The sequence below is a fragment of the Lissotriton vulgaris genome, chromosome 9 (assembly GCF_964263255.1).
Source record: "Lissotriton vulgaris chromosome 9, aLisVul1.2, whole genome shotgun sequence".
NCBI classification, from domain to species: Eukaryota; Metazoa; Chordata; class Amphibia; order Caudata; family Salamandridae; genus Lissotriton; species Lissotriton vulgaris.
In genome coordinates, this window is record NC_141697.1 from 505,105,995 (window position 1) to 505,129,702 (window position 23,708).

At 44.0% G+C, this 23,708-nt stretch overlaps 1 protein-coding gene across 2 annotated transcripts in view; it reads left to right on the forward strand.

Annotated features, from left to right (window-relative positions):
• LOC147690330 (uncharacterized) overlaps positions 1-9,884 on the forward strand; it is a 129,000-nt gene extending 119,116 nt beyond the window's left edge. For both annotated transcript variants that reach the window (XM_086937967.1, XM_086937968.1), the window contains exon 9: positions 8,851-9,884. In XM_086937967.1, coding sequence (XP_086794093.1) covers positions 8,851-9,551 — 701 coding nt within the window. In that variant the 3' untranslated portion in view covers positions 9,552-9,884. The remainder of the gene's footprint in view (positions 1-8,850) is intronic.
• The last annotated feature ends 13,824 nt before the right edge of the window (positions 9,885-23,708 follow it).

The following is a 23,708-nucleotide window of genomic DNA, read 5'->3' on the forward strand; positions in this document are numbered from 1 at the left end:
TTCTGAGGGCGACGACATGGAGGAATCGGAAGACCCCGCATCCCGAGGGGAAGACGAGGAACTCCTGGGCGAATCGTTGCACCCGTTGGTTAAGGAAATTCGTCAAACACAAGAAACGTATTCCTTCTACTCTGGGGCACACAAAGTCTTTTCCAGGTTAGATTACATCTTCACGTCCAGACAGGAGATCTCGGCAGGAGACTTGGCGGAATACAAGGCGAGAGGGATATCTGACCACTCCCCGCTGTACGTACACCTAGGGCGAGAGAGTGGAAGAGGTAAGGCGCAATGGCGATTAGCGCCATGGGACCTACAAACCCCGGAAATTCTGTGGGGCTTACGAGCTGACATAAGGGTCTATACAGCCGAAAATGAGGGGACGGTGAAGTCTGGGGTCACCCTATGGGAAGCTATGAAACCAGTGCTGAGGGACCGCACCCAGACCAGATTGGGGGAGGTCAAGCGGAAACGCTCCGAGGCAATAGCGAATGAGGAGGTTACCATCCTGACTCTGGAAGCAGACTATCATAGACAGAAGGGGGAGACGCGCCTTAGGAAGCTGCTAGACACTCAGAGGCGCTACAGGGAGCTCGTCACGGACGAGGCACGTTCTCAGGCGCTGGCTACACTTCACCGGCTCTATGATGTTGGTGACAAATCCGGGAAACTTTTAGCCTGGTTGAGCAGAAGGGAGCGTGCGGCCCGGTGGGTGGACCAGATCGAGTTAACAGAGAACAGACGGGTGTCCTCGGATGAGGCCATAGCGGACGCTTTTGCGACCTACTATGAAGACTTTTATAGGGCCAGGGACCTAGGGGACAGCGAGGTAGCGCAGCGCTACCTGATCGACATGGAGGTGTCGACCTTGTCTGCTGAAGCCAGCGCCGCCCTGGAGGCTGACTTGACGCTCGAGGAAATTGCGAAAGCTGTATCAGCGCTGAAACCGGGGAAAACTCCGGGACCCAACGGTTTCCCGTCGGAATTTTTGAAACGAACAACTGATCTGTTGCAGCGACATTTGAAGGCCCTATTCACAGACTCATACAAAGCAGGGAGCCTCCCACCAGATTTAGCCTTAGCCACTATTGTCCCGATACACAAAGAGGGTAAGCCAAAGGAGGACTGCTCCTCCTACCGCCCGATCTCCCTCCTGAACATCGAAACAAAAATTCTGGCCACTGTCCTGGCGAGGCGCCTGAGACAGGTCATCACAGAACTAGTGCATATGGACCAATCCGGCTTCCTGCCGGACAGGGCCACCAAGCTCAATCTACGCCGCACCCACAATTGGCTGCAGAAGGTCAATGGGAGGAGTGAGCCCCACTGGTTCCTCTCCCTGGATGCGGAGAAGGCGTTTGACGCAGTCCACTGGCCCTTCCTAATGGAGACTCTTCGACGATTTGGGTTTGGACCCAACTTCTTGAAATGGGTTCAGCTCCTGTATTCGGACCCGAGAGCACGAGTACGGATTAATGGGCGACTGTCCCGAGAGTTCCCGATTGGAAGGGGGACCCGTCAGGGGTGCCCGCTGTCCCCTCTCCTATTTACCCTCACAATTGAAATTCTAGCGATACGTATTCGACACAATCATGCCATTAAAGGCTTTACTTGGGGGGGCTCAGACACGACCCAGGAAAAGATATCACTATATGCCGACGACGTATTACTGTTCGTGACGGACCCAGATAGGACTGTACCGGCACTGTTCAAGGAGCTAGGTGACTTTGGGGCGATAGCAGGACACACTATAAATTGGCATAAATCGGTCCTCTATGACCCACAGGGCTATGAGACGGGGGAGTGTCTACCAGAATTACTTATACATACTACAGAAGGTTTTCGGTACCTGGGGGTTTTCATTACCCTGGATAGGAAACGCTCCTTCACTGAAAATGTAAGCTGAATACTGGTGGATGCGAAGGCAGAGATGGACAGATGGAGACACCTCCCGCTCACCATACTGGGCCGCGCCGCCCTATATAAAATGGTCCTACTGCCTAAGTTTCTTTATGCGCTCCAGAATGAGTACTATCCCCTACCGATGGCGACCATGAACAAAATCCATGCAGATCTCCGCACCTTCTTGTGGCAGGGGAAGCAGCCTAGAGTGGCTCTCTCAACGTTGCAACGCCACCAGTATAGTGGGGGGATTTCGCTACCTAACCTAGAGGCCTACTACTGAGCAGAACATCTTGCCCCTATCAATGACTGGATACATGCAGCAGCTGACCACCCCACGTATGCACTAGAGAGGTCCAAGTGGTCGGATAAGATGGTACTACACCTCCTCTATGGAGGGAGGTGGGGTCAACAGCTCCTCCCTGCCACCAGAATTACATTATCGGCGTGGCACAGAGCAACGATAAGAATGGGCTGGGACAAAAGGCCCACCCGCCAAACGCCACTATGGTGCTGCCGGTGGCTAGGGGAGCTCAACAAGCTGAAGGGCTTTAGAAGATGGGATGACATTGGCATCTCCACAGTGGAAGATGTGATAGCAAGGGGGGAACTGAAAACTTTTCAGGCACTCAAAGATGAATTTGGCCTATTGAACTCCCAATACTATAAATACGTTCAACTTCAGCATGCATGGAGGGCGCAAAACATATCACTCACGGACATACCAGAATATGCACCACTGGAGGGCAGATTGTTACAGGAGCAGATGCAGGGGGGGGCGGTATCACTGACATATAGGACCCTGACGAATAATATGCTGGGTGATCTGCAGGCCTTACGGGATAAATGGGAAACTGACGTGGGCACCATGGAGAACCTGGATTGGGAACTCATTCTCATGCACCCTCGTGAGGTGGCAATAAAGTCGAGACTCCGTCTTATACAATTTAAGGTACTCCATCGGGCCTATTTCGACCGGGTGAGGCTCTTTAGAATGGGGAGGATTGCCGATACTGCATGCTTAAGATGCCACCACCACACGGGTGATTTTTTTCCATATAATCTGGGGATGTGCAGTAATTCAGGAATATTGGGAAGCTGTGTTCATGGAGCTGGGCGAGATTCTGGAGGTCGATATCCCGCCGGATCCTAAATTGGCGCTCCTGGGCATGACCACAGAAGTAGACCTCACACGCCCCTTGTTAATCTTTCTGCTGCTGGCTTTGGTAGTGGCGAAGAGGGACATAGCGCGACTCTGGGGGGCGCCCGAAAAACCTGATCTGGAGGAGTGGAGAAGAGGACTAGATTTGTACATGGCAGCGGAGAGAGTGACCTATAAAGCTAGAGGCTGCCCCAAAAAATTCAGGAAAATATGGACTAAATGGAGACACTACTATGGACTAGAATGAGTCATAAGGACTGACCGTAGGTGGTCCATAGGTCACTGGACGGGGTACTAGGAGGTATGAACCTCACGGAACAATGTATATATGTGCACTAGGTGCCCTGTTTAAGTTGCAGGATACGCCGGATGGGAGGGTGTGGCGATAGCGGGGGGGGGGGATGCCAGGGTTGGTGAAATGCTGCTTAGGGGGGGGGGGGGGGGGGGTGTTTCTGGTGTTTCTTAGTTTATGTGTTTTATTTATGTTACTGGGGGGGGGGGAATAAGGAAAAATGCCAGTAAGTTTGATATGAAGACTACGATATTCCTTAACAACATGAAAAGTTGCATATTCGGCGGCGAGAGCGGAATGTTGATGCTCTACCATGCGAACATTATTCGTGTATGTGATCCTTCTGATGCAACAATAAAAAGAACTTATAAAAAAAAAAAAAAACATGAAATGAACAATCGCCTGTAAACATTGTTCATTTTTGATGGATGCACCTCTCACATTACTACCTCTGAACGCAGAACCAAACTGAATCATCCGAAGAACTCCTCACATTGGAAGAACAGCCTCAACATGTATATTACTATTTATCCTGATTTCACTGTGTGGATGTATCGTCCTTAGATTTGGAGAACAGGCAGTTACTACATTTAGGCAATAGTGTCGGGTGAGGGGGCACAAAAAAAGACCAGAAATAATGTAGCCAAGGGTAAGAAACTGCCCATCTGCAGATAAAAATGCAGATGCAGGTGCACTAAACTGACAGCATGTGATAACTCACAAAGAGAAATCACTAGCTCTTTTTGTCCATAAAGGGTTGTGATTTGGGCAACAGTTGGAAACCTGTCTCGGAGGCGTTTCTGGTTTTATTTTAATGTTCTAGATGTTGCTCAGTGCTTTTGTGGCCCTCCTATCATTTAGCATCTGATTTGTGGACCTTTTTTTTCTTTCAAGAATGGTAAATATGGCTCTTTGTCTGAAACATTTGATGTGATTATCAAGTTTGGGGCAGTACCGTGTTTTCTGTTCTCAGTTGGAGCTTTATTTCTTTTCCCTTCCTGTGTCATAGGTACTTATGGTTTCAGTTATGAGTAGCACATCCTCCAGCTTGTTGTGCGACCAGATACCAGACAACCCAACACCTGTCAGATTCTACACGTTCCCTAAAATACACAAAGCACACCTTGCCCAGTCATTTCTGGTTTACACATGCTGACCAAGATCATCTTTGGCTGGGTAGAGAATATCCTGAAACCATTTTTTTTTGTTTAAATTTCTTTTATTGATTTTTAAGTTTTAACAAAGGCATTGTATACGTACATACAACAGCTGGAATCACATTGCATGTTGCACGTGCTTCGGTTTATAACCGGTCAAGACATATTGCATAATAGTGTTAAGCAGGCCCCACTTCAGCCGGCAGGTAATGTCTTAATGTTAGGTAACTCCCAACAAGGAGGAGATGGTTGTTGTGCTTGGCTCTGTTAGCTCTCATGACTATGTACGGCATGCCTGTAGAGGGGGAAGTGATAGAGGAGGGGTGGAGGAGATTGGGAAGAGGGGTGGGGTCAGGGTTGTTAAAATGTGAACTTTGCCCAACTCAGGTCTCCGTCGCTCCTCAATGCAACCAGCCACCCATGCCTTCATTTAATGATAGTATGTGCCTATCCCAGCAAGTGGTGTGCTCCCTATCTGTGTGTAAGGGGTCCGAGGGTGGAGCGTGGTTCAGTGCTTTATCTATTGGGCCCAGTGCGTGCTCCCGCTAGGTTTCATGATGTGTCACAGCTGTCACTACGCAGGGATCTGGAGTGGGGGGAAGGGGGGGGGTGTCTGGGGTTCTTTCTCCAGTTGTCAATTGTCATTTTTGGAGGATTGCGTCCTATGCAGCTGCCATAGGGGTTTGAAATATCCTGAACCCATTTATAAGAATTAGCCCCATTGCTTCCAGACACCACTCATCTGTTAAACAAATGGAACACTATTGGCCCTCTTGCAAAGGCAACATTTCTGGCAACTCTAGATGTGTAGTCACTGTGCATAAATATGCCACACATATATAGGATAAAGTTCTGAAAATACGAATCAAAAAATTAAATTCGAACCCCGAACACACTTGCTGACACTGTAGCTAAGTTCATAGAAATCCTATTTACTCAAAACTAATGGTAAGTTTGAGGCAATGGTTTCAGGTGGGGCCTACAGGCACTCATTTTTGAAGAACCAGCACTTCTACTTCGTTAGCAGATTTTGATTGAGAAGAAGGATGAGAAAGATGGAAACACATTAATAAAGAAAATTAAGTGGCTGAAAGATATGCAGCCTTGATATTCTGCCCTCATCTTTCGATAATGTGGGCCACTTGCTACAAAATATTGGGTAGCTGCACATGAGCATCAAGCAACGTGGTTTAGGGAAAAGCGTAATTCAGGAGAAGGTCTGCATGAATTTGACAAGTGCATTGAATCACCACTGTCACAGAGTCAAGAAATCAAATGTCGGTGAATGAAACATTTCAAGGATCCAACCACATCTTCCAAGATCTAAAGATTGTGGTATTCAAAGGTAACATCACACCAGAAAGTGACAAGACTCGTGAATATAGGTACATGCAGCAGTGAGAGGTGGATGAACAGGGCATGCAGATTCACAGGTAAACCTTCAACCTTTCCCATCGCTCTGCGGGATGCAGGGGTAGGAGTATTCTGACTCAAATTGACCCACCATCCTTTCTGAGCCACTTCTCTAATTTGTGGGTGACTTGGCCCTTGGACAACCACCTTGCACATGCACTGGGCTGAAGTGATTGACATCACCCCAGCAAGTAAAGCCTTCTTAGGACCCCAGTATAATATGCAGCTATGAGCTGGAGCTTGTCCAGCCTACGAAATCACAGGCCTGACATGTGACTAACTGAAGCCAAGACCCCTTCATCCTACTCAAAGGTATTGACAACTGATTCCACCCAATTCCCTCTGGTGTTCAAGAGTCAAAGCTCTGGCATGTGGCAAACTATGCCAGCATCTTGGAAAGCTTCCTGAAGCTTTGAGCTGACAGGTGAATGACAGTTCCCTGCTCTGATGTTACTAATTGGCATCAGCATGACTTGTAACCTGCTCTGAGTAAACTTACCAGGCTTGCACAGAGACAAACTGGTTATAACACTCCTCCTAGCCCTTCAGTCCTCATAGGAATTGGCCTTGTATGTTACTGCCACATCCCTTTGATCTTATAAGCACTGGCACCATCACATGACCCTTAAGTGTCATATGTGTTACGTTAAACGAATTGCATAGTGTTCTGGAGGCCTCTTTTTAGTAACGTACTTCAGCCTATTCCAGAAGGCCTGTAAGAAACACAAGCCTATAATTATGGCATTTCTGATCCAGACATAACAGCCTGCACAACATCTGAAGGGCTCTCTCCCACCCATATTAGCCTCTTAGAGCTGAAACTAGTGTGGCTATTTCTGCTCCCAGGGTTCATACTAGGACAGTGCCCCCACACAAGCCTCAGATATGTTAATATGGTGTGGGTGGCTACACGCATATGCTTCATGCCTTCATAACCATGCTTGAGTCCTTACATACTCAAATGTGAGCATAGTATGTGGCAGACTCTGCCCCAGACCCAGGTGACTTTCAGAGTAGGCCCCAAATATGCCCCAACTTGCATATCCTTTATATCCTCACCTGATCCAATGGGTGCTTTGAATAACTGTCCCATAAAAGATCTTTATAGCAGGATGCTTGGATAATGCACATGAAAGCCAAAATAATACTTCTAATATATATTCTTATTTTAGGACACAACATATATGAAATTGGCTAGATAATTATGTTCAATGTACTACAGTGTGGCTGGGAGTTGTAAGGGAAATGTCTTGCACTGCGGCAAGACTCCTTCACCTACACCCAGGGAGCACACAACACCTTTACTTCTTCACTGGTTTCCCTTTGCTTATTGTTCAATGCATTGTGCATTGTAAACAAAGACACACAAGGAAAAGGATCACTATAACTTCAACTGAAGTTTAAACAGTACAGGGCTCAGCTTTCGAGATGAGCGCCATGATTCATCATAGCCTCTTAAAAAAAAAAAAAAACTCTGGAACTTTTTGTCAGCCAAAATATACAGGGGCCTTTGAAGTTCAGACGAGAGGCAAAAACGTTACTATTTAAATAAAAATAAAGAGCCTTGAACAATAGCCTATTGCCAACCTACATACAGTCCATGGCAAGTTGGTGCCCCACCGACCATACATCTATGTCACTGTCACAGGCATTCCATCTGTGTCAGTCACCTGTCCTCACCCTGATTATTGAGCAGTAGTAACAAGCCACTGTGGCTTCATATTGATTAACACTCAATTGGATTGGGACTTATTTACCAAGCTATCAGATATGCATATTTTCAAACCACAAACGATACTTCTTCTACTATAGTCTAGTAGGAGTCCACTTTAGTAAACATTCAAATACTAGTTGGCGGCTTGTAGTGGCTGACATTGCACCCAGCTGGTAAAATGGAGGACTCCAATTCATAGTCCAAACTATACTAAGTACTCCCTTTCACTGTGTCTATTCATAAGTAAGATAATAGTAGCCTGGAGAGGGAGGAGGAGTGGTTCCTGCTGCATGACGGTTTGGCGGACCGCCTTGGACCGGCCAAACTGTTATGTGCACTTTGCATGTTCTCCACAGGCTGTATTGTACAGCCTTGGTGGAGAACATGCCCAACCTCCCAGTCCCCGCCTAAGCGCTGCACTACAGGGCTCAGACCAATCACAACTCTGCTGTAACACAGCGCTGTGATTGGCTAGGGGAGTCTGGATGTTTCCTGTTCCTGCATTGGAGGAGAGGCAGCAGCTGGCGACCAGCGCCGACAAGGTAAGTCTTTTTTTTCTTCAAACCCCATGCCACCGTTCAAACAGCCACCACTGATATCACTAGCAAACACAAACCTGCACATCTGTTTCTCTCATCATTCATCACATTGCTAGTACTGCATCCAAAGCCACGATAACAGCATCTTTAATCACTAACATTGAACACCAAAACACTTCAAAATAGGATCACTGCCACACCACCACTCTTCAACCCCACACTCCCACAGAAGTAGCTTGCTTCTTGCCAAGGAAGGTGCTGTGACACCAAACATAGTAGTATGCAGTGTGTCATAAATACAATCAGTCAGTGTAATATTACACCAGGTGTGCTGCTTGAATTCCTAACTGTTGATTGCAAGGTCTAAGGGACAGATATGAGACTTGTCAAGAGAAATAAATGATGCACATATGCTTCAAAGCCACATTTGCACACAGCCTTATGAAGTTATCATAAAAACTTACAAGTAAACAACTTTGTTAGATAACTAAAGTTATTTATTCATTGCGCCACCAATAATATATGCAATTCTCATGTATACTGTAATTATATGACAGCACATCAGTTTTTTTTGCTTTAGCTTGCCGATCTTGTAATCTAAAATTGTCATGATAAAAAATATATGTTCTCAAGCGCAAAAATGTAACATCATGGTTCTAACGTTAATTCAACAGGTGATGGCCCCACAACAACAAAGTGGAAGGCTGAAGAAATGATGAAATGTATTGAAAAAATGCCAGCACACAAAAATGTTCCAGTAAAAACTAAAGTAAATGTACTTCAGCGATCTATCATGGGAACACATTCTAGAAGCCTAATGTGGTCAGAAAATACTAATCAAGAACAGGGAGGAAAGAAAAAAATACATCATGAAACAGCATTTCTGAATGCAGTGCATTCCAATTTACATAAAGATAATGACAAAGCAGAGGAGTCCGAAACAGATAACATATGTGATGATCAATTTTCACTTGTTTCATTTTCACAAAATGCACCACAACATTTGAGACAATTCATAACTATGGAATCAGAGCAAAACTTCTCTTTCATAGAAGGCTTTTATGATAATCAGAAGACAGCCACATTAGAGAGGCCTTATCATTGTACTGAATGTGACAAAAGCTTCAGTCGGAAACAGCATTTTATTGGTCACCAGAGAATTCATACAGGAGAAAGACCATATCAATGTACTGTATGTGAGAAGAGTTTCAGTCACATGCACCATCTTGCAAGACACCAGAGAATACATGCTGGAGAAAAGCCATACGAGTGTACTGAATGTGGCAAAAGGTTTAGTCGGAAGGACAGTCTACTTGGACACCAAAGAGTGCACAAGGGCAGAACATTATCCTGGCATGCATTGACCCTGGAGTGATGTTTATTTCTGTGATTTAATGTATGCATAAAGGACCTGGCCTGGAGACGGTAACTCCAAGAAAAAGACCAATGAATGTACTCCGTTTAAAACTTAAAATCCAAATCCTGCCCTTCTTGGTCACTTGCTATTCTACATGCGCCAGAGACCTAATCTGCTATGGTTTTAGAACATACATATTATCTAATTAAGCAGTAGAGATCTCTCCTGCTAGTGAAGTGTAGGCTTTCTTCATTATGGCAGGGAAAGAGGAAAGCACACAAACAAAAATTTGCTGGTCCAAAAAGGAAAGTATCTTTTAGTTGCACATTGAAGGTTAAAAAAAATATTTTATGCTTGTTGCATTACTTAATATTCTGCGTACATGTCCTTTTTTAAATGTGGATACTTGTCTTGTGCACAACATATTAACAGTGATTGCTATCACAGATTATGGTGTTTTGTAGTTCAACAAATTACAGGTGTTACGTAGCAAATGCATACAAAAGATGCACCAGTGGAACAGTTCAATTTCAGAGTGAACGTTTCAACAGATGGTATGAACATATTGTGTCTGATGAAAACGGATTTGTTAACATCCAGCTACCAGTGCTTAATTGCAGCTGGTGGAGGCAGGTGGGGCCTATCTGCAGTCATTTTTGGGGACTTGCGCCTATTTTTCTTCAACAGACATTGATCCAGAGCAACAGAGAAGAAAACACTAAAGGATGAAAGATGGAGGAAGAGAAAGACAAACAAAACAGTGACAAAGAAAATGGGTTAAAGTGGAAAGGCAGTATCAGGCGGTGAATTAAAGAGGCACAAGATGGAATCAAGACTATGCAGCATTGGTATTTGGCATCCTGACCTTAAATGGCGCTGGCCACAAGCTTCTGAGCAAAACATTGAGACCAAACACTTACTTTCTACAAAGTAAGCACTCCCGGCAACTTGCTATTAAGAAACATGAATAACTATTGATACATCAATGCCAAAAAAACAAAAGAATGATACTGTATGAAAAGGGCACAGGCAACCATTCCCCTGTGCAGAACTCCACTCCTGTATCAGACTTGTTTTGGAGCAGGACTGCCACATTAGTTAAGGTCCTTTTCAAGAGTGTCTGAGCACATATGAAAAGGCAAATTATCGTCACACAAAATACTATTCAGCTAGTAAATGAAGTACAATGACCCATACCCCCATTCCTTTTGCTGTGGTAGGGGAAAAAAAGTGAAAGACACTTAAACCGACTAATCGATGAAGAGGGCTGAGCGACAGGCTTTGTTTCTATGTATGTATATATTTATTTTTACTGTTGTTTTTGTTTGGGCAACATAAGACTGGGGGGTGGCAGCTAAAACTGTCTCAAGGACAGACCTAAAAAGGAGAGTTCATACCTGTGGTACTATGTTGCTTCTCAGTCCTCTTTGGTATTGGGTTTGTGCTGGGAGCTGCACAAGAGGTCTGTCTGCTCAAGCTTTCTGTGTATATGAAAGAGTTAATTGAGCTAAACGTTTGAAGAAAACCTAAGCAAAAAACTGATGGAATACCTGTTAATAGAAAATGAATGGCAATACAATTGGTAATAATTGTTGCAAAAATATGATCAACTGAAACCAAAGTCCTCTAACAAACTTCTATCAGACCTAGAGGCCCTGCAACATGCTTGTGGGTTCTTGTGGGGGCTGCCAGACATGAAAAAGGGCATATTCTTGACCCTATCTTTTCGAATGACCCCAGACTACAGGTGCTTACTCCCATTCAAATCCCCTGGTTTGACCCCATCTACATTCCATTTCGGTATGCTAAACCAATCATACAAAAGCCGTCAGGGGGTTACATTAATCTTGGACTGAAATGGTCCAAAACAGCACCTGAAAGTTGGACCAATCATTTAGAGTCTATCACCCCACTCCATCAGAAGACCTCTAAGAGGCACACAAATGGTGGTCAGACTGGATTAACAGCACACTGGACAATTGTTTCCGTAAACCCAGACTGACAGGCCAACACAACCCCAAAAGAGCCACCTGGTTCAACAGCCAATTAAAAAGTACTGCAAGAAACTCAAAAGGAGCTGAAGGAAAACCTATACCCCTGACCTTAAGTCATTATATAAAAAAGCCATCAGACAATATCATGATGACATTAAGGTAGCATAGGAAGAATTCTATGAGGACAGGATTAATAAGTCCTCCAACTCCCCCAAAGAATTATTCCAAATCGTAAAATTACTCACCACAATTGAACAAGGCTCCCAAACACATCACCTTCAAAAGAGAGATGGAACAAGCTTGCCACTTTTTAAAAAACAAAGTGGAAAACATATATAACTCGCTACACAAGTGTCCCATGGACAACCGCTGAAGTGAGATAGGACGGCTCTGGTATAAAGGACCTACTCCCCAGCCCAGAACAGCCTGGACTGCCATTACCCCACATGTTACTCAGGAGGAGCACATGGGCCTCTTCCTGAGTAACATTAAATCTGGGTCTCCACTCTATCCCGCCCCTCCCCCCACATCTTACTTCAGGGTGATTACTGAGAAATTGAAAATGATATTCGACCAGGAAAGAGCCGCCGCAATTCTACTTTTGAATCTTAGTACGGCTTTTGGTACCATGAATCACAAGATCCTAATACACAGGCTGAGAAAGATAGGGTTTAAGGATAAAGCCAATCAATGGCTTGCGGCTTTCCTCAGTGACAGATCGTTCCAGTGTATGGAATCGTCTATCCTCTCGGACATTCTCCCAGCTCCTTACGAAGTACCTCAGGGCTCGGCGCTCAGCCTGACCTTGTTCATCATTTATCGGAGTCCTCTAGCACACATTGTACAGGAGTTTGGCTTGTCAATTGTTTCCTGCACTGATGACACTCAGCTTGTGGTCTCAGTGTCAGAAGAGATGAATTCAAAACATCTGAAGGTGGTACCATGCATGGAAAAAATAGCAAATTCTATGGTTAACTGTTCCCTAAAACTGAAAGGCGACAAAACTGAACTGATGTTCCTGGGCAATGGCCCAGGTCCATCGGCCGGGATCAGTTGGCCGAGGGGTTGGGATCCTTCCTCACCATTCCTGGGCCATCCATAAAAATAAAAAAAATCTAGGGATGTGGCTAGACCAGAATCTCTCCATGGAAAAACAAGCCACAGGCACCCTGTTTCGGTATGCTACTGTTGATCCATAAGAACCTGGACCTAATCCCAGAAAAGGCCCAGAAGACGGTGGTTCAGCCCCTGGTGGTCTGGTGGTCTCGTGACTGGACTACGGCAATTCCTAAGTATGTGACCAACAGGCTGCAGGTGGTCCAAAATGCTGCAGCCAGAATGCTCCTGAAGATCCCCAGACAGGAATCCGTGAGATCCTCCCTGAAAAAACTGCATTGGACCTATTCAATCTAGGGTTAAATTGAAAGCCCTCTGCCTAGCGCACAAAGCCTTGCAGGGTAGAGGTCCGCCCCCGATGAAATCCCTTGTCTCTCCACACGTCCCGAATTGGTCCCGCAGATCCTGATGAACATACCAAAGATAGAGAGATTTAGATGGGGTGGAAGATCTTTCACATACCAGGCCCCAACACTCTGGAACTCTATGACCTTGGAACTAAGACTGGTTAAAAAGGAACAGTGCTTCAGGAAAAAACTTAAAACTTGGTTGTTCCCATGATTTCCCACCTCTACCTACTGCCCCTCTCAGTAGCACTGAAAAGCCCTCAGGTAGCCATGCGGTTTATAAATCCCTTAAACATAAGTATGAATCTATCTTTAACATAATTTGAGGAAACTGGAATGGGACCAGAGAGGTAAAACATCACATGTAGTCTATATTTATCAATCCCAAATGTGGCAATAAAATGGAAAAACAGGAATTTAGTTACTCCAAACGGATAGCAAATTCAGAGACGATGATGGAAAAGTAAGCCAACTAAGGGCCTCATTAGGATGGCAGGCGGCCCTTAGTGCCCGCCCGCCACCCTAGCGGAAAAACGGGACCGTCCGCCTTAAGGGCGGGGGTCCCGGGGGTGGCATTAGGATGTGCCCGCCACAGTGGCGGGCCCATCCTGTACTTTTAGCATTGTGGCATTTAGCATTGTGGCGGGCTATGCACTCTGCACCGCCCGCCACAATGCAAAAAATGCATTGCAGCATTTGCATAATGAAAGCGGCAGGCACCGCGGAAATGCAGGGGGCACTCCCCTACTGTGCTTCACTCTGGGGGCCTGCAGGGGGCCGTCAGAGTGAAGTCCAACGGGATTGCCGCCACGGAAAGGCATTGTAAAATGCCCATAATAATATGGCTGGCGGTGTCTGATAGACACCGCCACCATATTATTCCTAATTCGCCCCAGCCGCAAGGCGACCGGGGCGGAAAAGCGGCGGACGGTCTTTCCGTCCTCCGAGGTCCTCCCCCCCCCCTCCGCCATACTAATATGGCAGGGGAAAACGAGGGATGATGGCGGGCGGATTTCCCCCGCCAGACTGGCGGTGGCCACCGCCAGCCTAGCGGGGGCAATTCGCCCGCCATCATAATGAGGCCCTAAGTTCTATAAAGACTGACTTTGGATTTCTAGATAACTAACAATAGTAAATTCATTCAGAAATAGACTGCATGTGTTTTTTTTTACCCAATGAAAAAGAACTTCTCTGCTAATGCCTATTCATCAATAATGTATGACAAAAATAAAGAAAAGATTGTTTATAAAAACTTAAACAATGTTTTAGTGATCCTAAGCAAAGGTCACAAGTACTAATGGCATTAATTACATTATGTAAAAATAATTATTTTACAGCACTTAAAAACGTCTGAAAAACAGCAGCAAAAACAGTGCATATGTTATTATAAACAATTATAAACCTGAGAAAAGCAAGTTGACAAATATGACACAGTAGAAGACAATACTTTTACAATCTGAACCCAAAAACTAAAAATAAAAAATATAATGCAGTTGTAATAGCCCAAGTTAATAATTGATCAAATGTAAGCAAATGATGGTTGCCTGGCGTAATAGTCTGTACGCTACATCAAAGTGTTTATTTTCAATTAAATTATCTGACACCACTCCTTAAAACCTGGTTATATTGCAAAACGACCTATTACAAATTATCTCCCTGAAATAAAGATGGCTATTAACATAAATAAGGACGTGAAAATGAATTCTGTTAAAATGATATCAAGTGGATATTGACTGTTTGCCTGTCACCTAAAAAGCATACCATTCTTCCTACAGTGCTCTCTCCATTTAGGAACAAACGTTTCATACGTAAATGTGTCCATTTGTATTTGTAATGGGTTTCTTTGTGACAAAAAATAATCTATTGGTGATAAAACCAAAAGGTAATGGAAAAAAGTGTGTGAAATTTAACATTGAAACTGCATATTTAGAAGGTGTAAAATTAATGTGCATTGTTTCAATAAAAACATACTATTTACAGGCATATTCTTAAAGAGTAACCTCAGAAACACCCATAACATGAAATTTGTAATGCAGAATAAGGGAAAGCTTGGTAATTTTTATCAACATCTTAAACAAAGAACAGAAGGGCCAAAAACAGATGTTTTAGGAAACGCGGTATAGTCAATATTTAATAAAGTGATCACTGACATTTGCAAACACATCTTCATTCTTTGCAAAACCACACACACTTTTAAGTCCCATTTATTAGCAATTGCAGTGTTATGGAGTAATATTAGTGCAGATGTAAGGCCCTTTTTGGAGCGTAAGCAGGGTATATTATGTTGAGGTGAACAGAAAAATAAACTGTAGCAGGATGAGGCAGGCCTTTCTTTATATAATGCCCTTACTGTTAATGGCTGACTGCTCAAGTCATTGGTTAGATGGAGGACAAAACATCCGCTTAATCTAATGGCCCATTGTAGTCAGAACTCCTGGACCAACAATGCTGTGCTGGGCCCTGCACTAGTTGATTTTTCAGTGTCACAGGCAGCTATACAGATAGAAGGGGTGGTGCATATGGAAGGAAACCTAAAACTTATGTTTGTCAAAACAGTTTAAGTTATTGCGTGATTGATCTACCCAAATCATGAACTGGAGTTATGACCTCCAATTTCTCAATACAAGATGCCCCTTTTTCAGCATTCTGTTGTCACATTCCCTTCCCCTTGGATCTGTACAGATGTTTAATTCATTGGAATCTTAACTAGAAATCTGTTCTTTGTATTCAAGGAAGTCCTGTCTAATAACTGCAGTGTCCGGATCGTTGTTAATTTGACTATTTTAGGCCTACATTATTTTCTTGAGTTTGTATTTTGCTTATCTACATATATTTAACTGGCACATAATCATGTGCACCACATATGCCTTTTGGCATGCAGTATGGTTCCCAATTCTACATTTCTTTGTGGTGGTCTGGAATTTAATGTATTACTTGTAATTGTATTATGAGAAACGAGAGTAAACCTTACAATGATAGCTGCTAATGGTGTGGCTCATTAAAATGGTTTCCGCCTTCTAATGCTCTTATTGACTTGCACAGTCCAGAAGATCTTAAACATTCATACCATGCTAGTAGAAAAAAGTGAGGGGGCTTTTGCAATTCCTCCTACTAATCTCTGAATGCAGCCTTCAAAATAGGAACAGTGCTTAAAATATGCTTTTCCACAATTTGTGTGAGGCTACATGAAATAACAAGTAGTATGGTCGAACTTTCTTATTTGGGCCTTTGAATCTGCATATCTTGGCTCATGTGTATCTCTGCATGGTTCTTAGCACACTTGTGTGACATCCCTCAAATTCAATCTAACAAAACATAAGCATGCTGGGGAGAGGAGATAATTTACTTCTCTGTAGAGCCTTGGATTATGTGAATTGTTTCCCGTACTTTCGCATCAAGGTAACTAATCATTCTAGAAATGATTGCCAAAAGTAAAGCTTATCAATTGTTCCCAATAATTAATATAATTCTATTGAAAGGCTGTGCAGGATTACTCCTATAAGGTGACTGCATCAAATGGGAGGAAAGGGTGTTTCATTGAGTTCTTCTGAAGTGAGGAGTTCTAATTGCTGAACCAACCCTAATGGAGTGTCCTTCATGCCAGTTGTGTTACCAAAGAACTGTGCACAGCTCTGAATCAGTGAATAGTGATTCTGCTTTTCTGTTGCTGTTTAGGGCCCGTGTACTCGGTCTACACTGTTTTGATGCTCACTTTGGCTGTTGTCAAGAGGCAGATTACTTCACAGAGTTCAGATGGACCTCTTTTACTGCTTTTTCATGTTTATGTCATTGGTCTTTCAGTCACAACAGCTAGGAGCTCCGCTGGTCCAGGCACAGCAAGACTGTGCTGATCAAGACTATTCATTGACTCCCCTGGCCTCCTACTTTCTATCTTCTTTGGGCACACTCCCCTTTTAGTATTTTGAATGTCCACAATTGCTCCTCCAGGCTGAACATGCAGTACTAAGCATCCACTTTCTCCAGTAATGGAAAGTTTGGCCACTTGGTTTGCAATGAGGATCTGCAGAGAATGTATATCCTTGAAAATAGGCATTGTGTGTGTGCTGCCAGGCTCTGCAGCATTGTGTTTAGTCTGTAACAACAATGTGGCTTATGTTGTCTAATAGTCCCAAATTGAGAAAGTTATTTATGCACCTTTCTCAGTCTCCTTCTGAGAACTCACTCTTACTGTTGCTTTAGGAGTCTGTACTCTACTATATCACTGACTTAAGTGTCTCTGACAGAGAAGTGGATATGGCAACCGCCTGGTGGATTGGAATAGAGAATAGTGTTGCATGTTGGTCTTAATCGGCTGGTACAATTTTACTGTTTAAATGTATTTGTTTTTCTTTGTTTTGTCTTCATTTATGATCGTAGAATTAAATAAACATATGTTTAAAAATGTATTCATGGCCATTGGTTTAGCGTTGCATGTCTATGGAGACTGCTGTACGAATAGACTGCATGTCGCTTTTTTCTGTATCTCGATTCTTGCATTCCTTTTGACAATGGTAAACCCACCAATCTATTTGCCAGTGTTTGTGATGGTGGGGCAAAGCTACCAGGACCTCATTTTTCCAGCCACTGGTGAAAGCTTGGCTATAGACCGATTTACATGGAGTATTCTGTGCCAATCTAAATCACCTGAAGGCAATTAAATACCGCCTGTACAGGTCTCGCACTCAGACTCCCAGCTGCATTCAAAGTAAAACAATTGAGTGAGTGAAATGGGGGTTGCTATTGCACAGAAAGAATCACACACACAGAGCATGTAAACCTGGATGGCGGAAGTAAATGAGAATGCATGTTTATTAATTACTTCATTGTGATAAATTGGCTACATACACTTCAGATTTTTGTAGTGGCTTTATACTATTCAAACTGAGCAAATACAATGTGGAGGCCTTGGTCATAGTAGTAATCCATTTGTCCACTTAGTTTACAATGGTGATTAAACTGGACTCGACTAAAGTTTGCTTGTACCAATAGGAACTATCAGGACAAAAATTAGCATTGTTAAGCATCCAATAAAAAACTACTTTTTAGCAGCAAGATGCTTTATGTTGAAGAAGGATAAGCAAATGACATAGCAATCATTGAACAAAAACAATAAAGTATTAGAACGGACAACTATAAGAGTATACCTATTTTAAACAATACTGCTATAAGAATTTATCAGTCCAACCCTTGATAGCAATCCTGCTGCGGCCCCAAAAGACTAACCTAACGTTTGTTGGGAACGTGAAGCCTGAATGACTAAAAATAGTGCTTTCATGGTTTGGCACTGTCCATTTTTCAACACTAGCGCTTCTTTTACAATTTGGAGTACCACCTTCATTTTTACACTGAAACCAAAGGCCTTCTAATTCCATCAGCACCGTGCAGTGCCAGACCCACTCATACTGCCTGCATGTCCTGCTAGAGAGAACCTTGTAGAGTACACTTACCACCTTCAAAGATGAGTGGTAGCTCTCACATAGCATCAAGTATCCTGTTGTCTCTCAACCTTTAGTTAGTGTCCTTTTAACCCAAAACTTTCTTTTTTGATAGTGAGCTAGGAAAAAGTGCCTCCCCCCAAGTCTACAGGCCTCAAACTGTGTAGTGACAGATGGAAACAGATCTGTCACAGCCCTCATTACGTCTGTCTGTGGTATCTATAGTCTTGACATAACTTGAAGTCTTGTGACTGAGGTGAACCTGTACATTGCAGAGCACAAGAAACCAGGCAGGTCGTCTCCAAGTCACAAGCCTGTTCGTGCTCCAGGTCACCATCCTAGGGTAAGGAAGTAGAAAGACTGACCTAGCCATAAACATTAGAAGTACAAAAAGGATTTGTTTTCTTCCTGTCACTCTCACTCCGGGGAGAGGTTGCACATGTGTGACTCGAAGGACCTGAATCTGCCATACCCAACTCTGAGCTCGTACCCACCACACCCTAAAGTAAAGTGTTGTTGTTGACCCTGCAGATTTTGGAGGCCTTTAATGCATCTATGTTGCAACGGTTTTGGATCCCAAGTCCCTATGGAATTTCTTCAGGCCTCATGGATCTGCTAAGGACCCCTGTCAGACTTCCGCCGGCAGGGTCTGCTACAGCACAGAATTCCCCCGTTGGACCCCCAGCTGGCACCAGACCACACTTAAATACCTACGCCGAAAACCACTGCAGTCGCAGTGGCTCAGTTCCAGAGGCGTCTGTTTTGGATCCAGAGCAGTTTTCTACAAATCCCAGCCAACCGTTTGTTATTAGATGACAAAAGTGCAGCCTCTTTTTTTAGGAAGAATCCCAGGCAGTGCACAACACCATTACTAGTGAAGGCGTGAGGCCTCAATTGGTTCAGATTTAGACGCTGTCCAGGATCTTTAGAACATTACACAGGATGAGGAGGAGTTAGATTAATTACTCTGATCACATATGACTAGTGATGGCCTGCATGTTGATTTACAAAATGATAGTAGACCTCCCCTGAGACAGAACTGGACTCCCCTCCATTGTCCCCCTACCGTGGACAGTGATAGTCTACACAGCTGCAGAAGTGCTTAACCTTCAGCTGCCTACCTTTGAAATCAAGGCAAATCTACTCACTGAGATCTTGCAGCCGGGGCCTGTATCTTTGGAGCCCTTGCTGCCTTTTAATGATGCACTTAATGAAACAATGCCAGTAATGTAGCCTATACCATGCTCAGCCCTGGCGGCAGGTACCCTGTCGGTGGTGTAAGAAGCCTTCTCCTGGGGAGCTGACATTTCTTACCCAGCAACCCAAAATTTTGCAGGTTCAAGCTGTCACCAGCAAGATCGACTGTAATGCGTTGCCCACAGTCCACCGGCAGGGGGTTGAAGTGCGTTGATGATTTGGTGAGATTCCTCTTCTGCCAGGCCAGTTTGGCAGTAAGGTTTCTGATTGTGGTGTGTCTGCTAGGGTGATCTACTCATGTCCTTTGGAATCTGGCCAGCGACATCATGCCTGTAATTCCAGATGAATTAAGGAATGCATTTGTTAAAACAATCCAAGATTGTCATGAAGAGGCTAAGGATTTATTGAGAGCAAGCCTGAACAAGACAAATAGCTTGGGTCATGCCGCTGGCAAGTAATTTTGATATAACATAACACCAGAGGATTCAAGGGAGCAACAGTTGCTCCTATGAGTGAATTTTGTGAAGTAGAAGAGGTCTGCAGTAGAGGAATGCCTTTGGTTGGCTGCTTTATTGATTTGTCTTTTGTGTCAAGACTTCAGGCATTGAGGTTTTGATGGACTCTGAGGGAGACTGCGCAATCTATTTTCATCATCTCTTCAAGAGAAATGTTCCTAAACAGGCTGTACACTCTTGGTTTATAGTCCTGATGAAGACCCCACAGTGATGTTGCCTACCCACACTTGTATATAGGGGGTCAAAACATCGTTGTTAACCTCTTCCATGCTCATTACAGAATGGTTCCGTCATGAGTACAAGTGGGCTCATGACTGAATTATTTCGTCATGAGCACACTTTAAAAACATCTCTCTGCTGTAAACAGCAGAGGGATTTCCCAATTTTTCTTTGCCTTGGGAGGTGGGGGGGACGGACTTCTTCAACCTCCCAAAGCATGGTTTGGGTTTTGATTTTAATGAAATTGTGCACATGTCGCGCTGTCGTCATTACAATAAAAATGAAACTGAAACAGTTTCGGTTTAACAGTTTCGGGGGGTTATCTCAGCCCCCCAAGCACCGAAAAACATGGGAGAGGTATTGTTGGAAAGGGGAAAATCTCCCTTTTCCAATGGTACCCTTCCCTAGTGGATCCCTGCTTGGTAATCGCCCCAGGAGGGCGATCCCCAAGCAGGGATTCACCCACTAGCCACCATGGAGGCGGGAGTGGGCCCTTGGGCAAGGGCTATTGCTTCCCCCCCATAAAACATAAAATGTTGCCAGGCAGCCCTTCTGCCTCCCCCCCCCCCCCCCCCCCCGGTGCAGAAAGCACCCGAGACGCCAGAGATTTTTCTTTATAGGACAGGGGTGGGGTGCCCCCATCTTACCCCCCAAAAGAAGGCAGCACACTTTCAGCCCCCCTGGGAGGCAGATGAGGGCAATAGCCCCTGATCTGTCCTCCGGGGGGGCAGAGAGCTCACTAGGCCTCAGGGATTTCTGTTTATATTTGCTTAGGGGTAGGGGCTTCCTAGAATGGACATGCCAATGCCCCCACCCAAAAGAAAATGCTACAGTTTTACAGACCTCCCCCCTCCCCCCTCCCCCCGGGAAGCAGATGGAGCAATAGCCTCTTATCTGCCCTCCCGGGGAGGCAGAAAGCCCACTAGGCGCCAGGGATTTTTTTCCCCTAAGTCCACGGTGGGGCTGCCCAGAATGTGCATGCCAATGCCCCCACCCCAAAAAATGCCAGTCTTTCTTCCCACCCCAGGAGACAGATAGGGGCGGTAGCCTCTGCCAGCTCGGGGTGCAGAGAGCCCACTAGACGCCAGCAATTATGCTAGCTTATTTATAACTAGGGGTGGGGGCTGCCTAGACTGGGCATCCCAATGTTTCCACCCACACAAAAAAATAGCCACAGTCTTTCTGCCCCCCTTGAGGGCATATCGGGGCAATAGCCGCTGACGACCCCCCTCCCAAGGGAGACAGAAAGCCCACTGGGCACAGACTTTTTTTCGGAATGTGCCTACCTATGATTTTGTGTCCTAGCGCAGCTGGCATCCAAGGAAATCTAGCAAACCTATACATTTTTAAAAAGTAGACACACAGGGATAATCCAGGATGGGGGGGACTTGTCTGGCTCTCACCAGGTTCTGTTACCCAAATTCCTCTGTAAACCTCAAACTTTGTCAAAAAAAAAAGCAAATTTTCCTCACATTTCTGTAATGGAAAGTTCTGGAATCTGCATGTTTTGGGCCCTTGCCTGTCGCTGGTATTTGAGCCACCGACGCAAGTGAGGTACCATTTTTATCGGGAGATCTGGGAGAACGCTGGGTGGTACAAAATTTGTATCAGCCCGGTGATCCCACAACTTTCCTGCACAGACATTTGAGAAAAATTGGATTTCTTCAGCTAAATTTGAGGTTTGCGGGGGTTTCTGGGTAGGAAAACGTTTGGGTGCCCACGCAAGCCATACCTCGTTGGACTCCGTGGGGTGTCTAGTTTTCAGTAATGTATAGGAATGCAAGGTTTTCCTAGGTTCCCGCAGAGCTAGGGTTAAAATTCTACAGCTAGGCACTTTGCAAAAAAAAAAAGGGGCCATTTTCACTGAAAATGTGGTGTGTCCACCTACCCACACAAGAGAGGTACTATTTTTATCGGGAGACTTGGGGAACAGAATTGTAGAGCAACTGTTATTACGTATTGACTTTCAATACATTTGTGCCTTCCCAATGTAAGCCAATGTGTAAAAAAAAAAAGTCACTTAGACAAATATCCTATAATTCACATGCTAGTATGGGTACCCACAATTTTCGGAGATGTGTAAATAGCTACTGTTTCTAAACTCTTTATTTTGTTCCCATTTCAGAAATACCTAGGTGTCTTGCATACCGATTTCCCTGTTTATATTTTCCCAAATGAATTGCAATATACCCGGTACACAATAAAAAACCATTGCAGGACGCTGCTCAGTTATTGGCTCTGGGTTGCTCGGGTTCTTGGTGAACCTACAAGTCCTATATATCTTCACAACCAGAAGGGTCCAGTGGATATAGCGTTATATTACTTTCATTTATTATTATTTTTTTCTCATTTAAACTTTTTCCTATTTTTAACTGTTAGTTTCTATATGAAAACCTTGAAGGATCTACACAAATGACCCCTTGCTGAATTCAAAATGTTATTTACTTTTCAGAAATGTATAGCTTTCCAGGATCCATCAAAGCTTTCATACCCATTTTTACCATTAACTAGAAGGAGGTTGAAAGCACAAAAAATAGCAAAAATAGGCTATGTCCCAGTAAAATGCCAAAACTGTGTACATAATTGAGATTTTCTGACAAAAGTTTGCTTTCAGCACCACAACCCCTTTGCCAATACCATTTGCACAGGAACAAACAGACACTTTCATCTGTAGCCCTTTTTCCCCAAAAAAACTAAATGGAGCTGTATTTTGGCTAATTTCTGGGTCCCCTCCAGATGAAGCAACAAACCCTGGGTACCTTTAACATCCCCATGATGCTGGAAGAAAAGGACGCAAATTTGGTGCGGATACCTACGTAGTCAAAAAGTTACAGGGGCCTAGGCGCCAACTACCCCAAATAGCAAAAAAGGCTTAGCACGGGGGAGGGGGAGACCTAACAGCAAAGGGGTTAACTGCACAAGTGTACTTTGCCCAAATAGACGTTTATGCTTGGAATGAAAATTGCATGTCTATCGAAGGTGATCTAGTATATATGGATGCTGAAATAAGTCTTTATGTGTTATTTATGTATAATATTTATGTTTTCTATTTTCGTTGTTATTTGGGTAATTTTTAAGTCAATCACTTTTTTATGTCACACCTACATAATTCTGTATTTCCTGTTTAGAATTTGTACCATGTGTATTAGTCCTGTCGCTCATTATTATTATGTTTAAAAATCACATGCTATGTTTGATTTTCTAATATATCGTACACAACTTTTCAACTTGAATGGAGGTTTTGTGATTTGTGTTAATGTTTATGGTCAGTTGTGTGTTTTCATGCATCATTAATTGATAGTCCTACATCAGTGAGAACTTATTGATCTATAAATTAATTTCCTTCCTCATG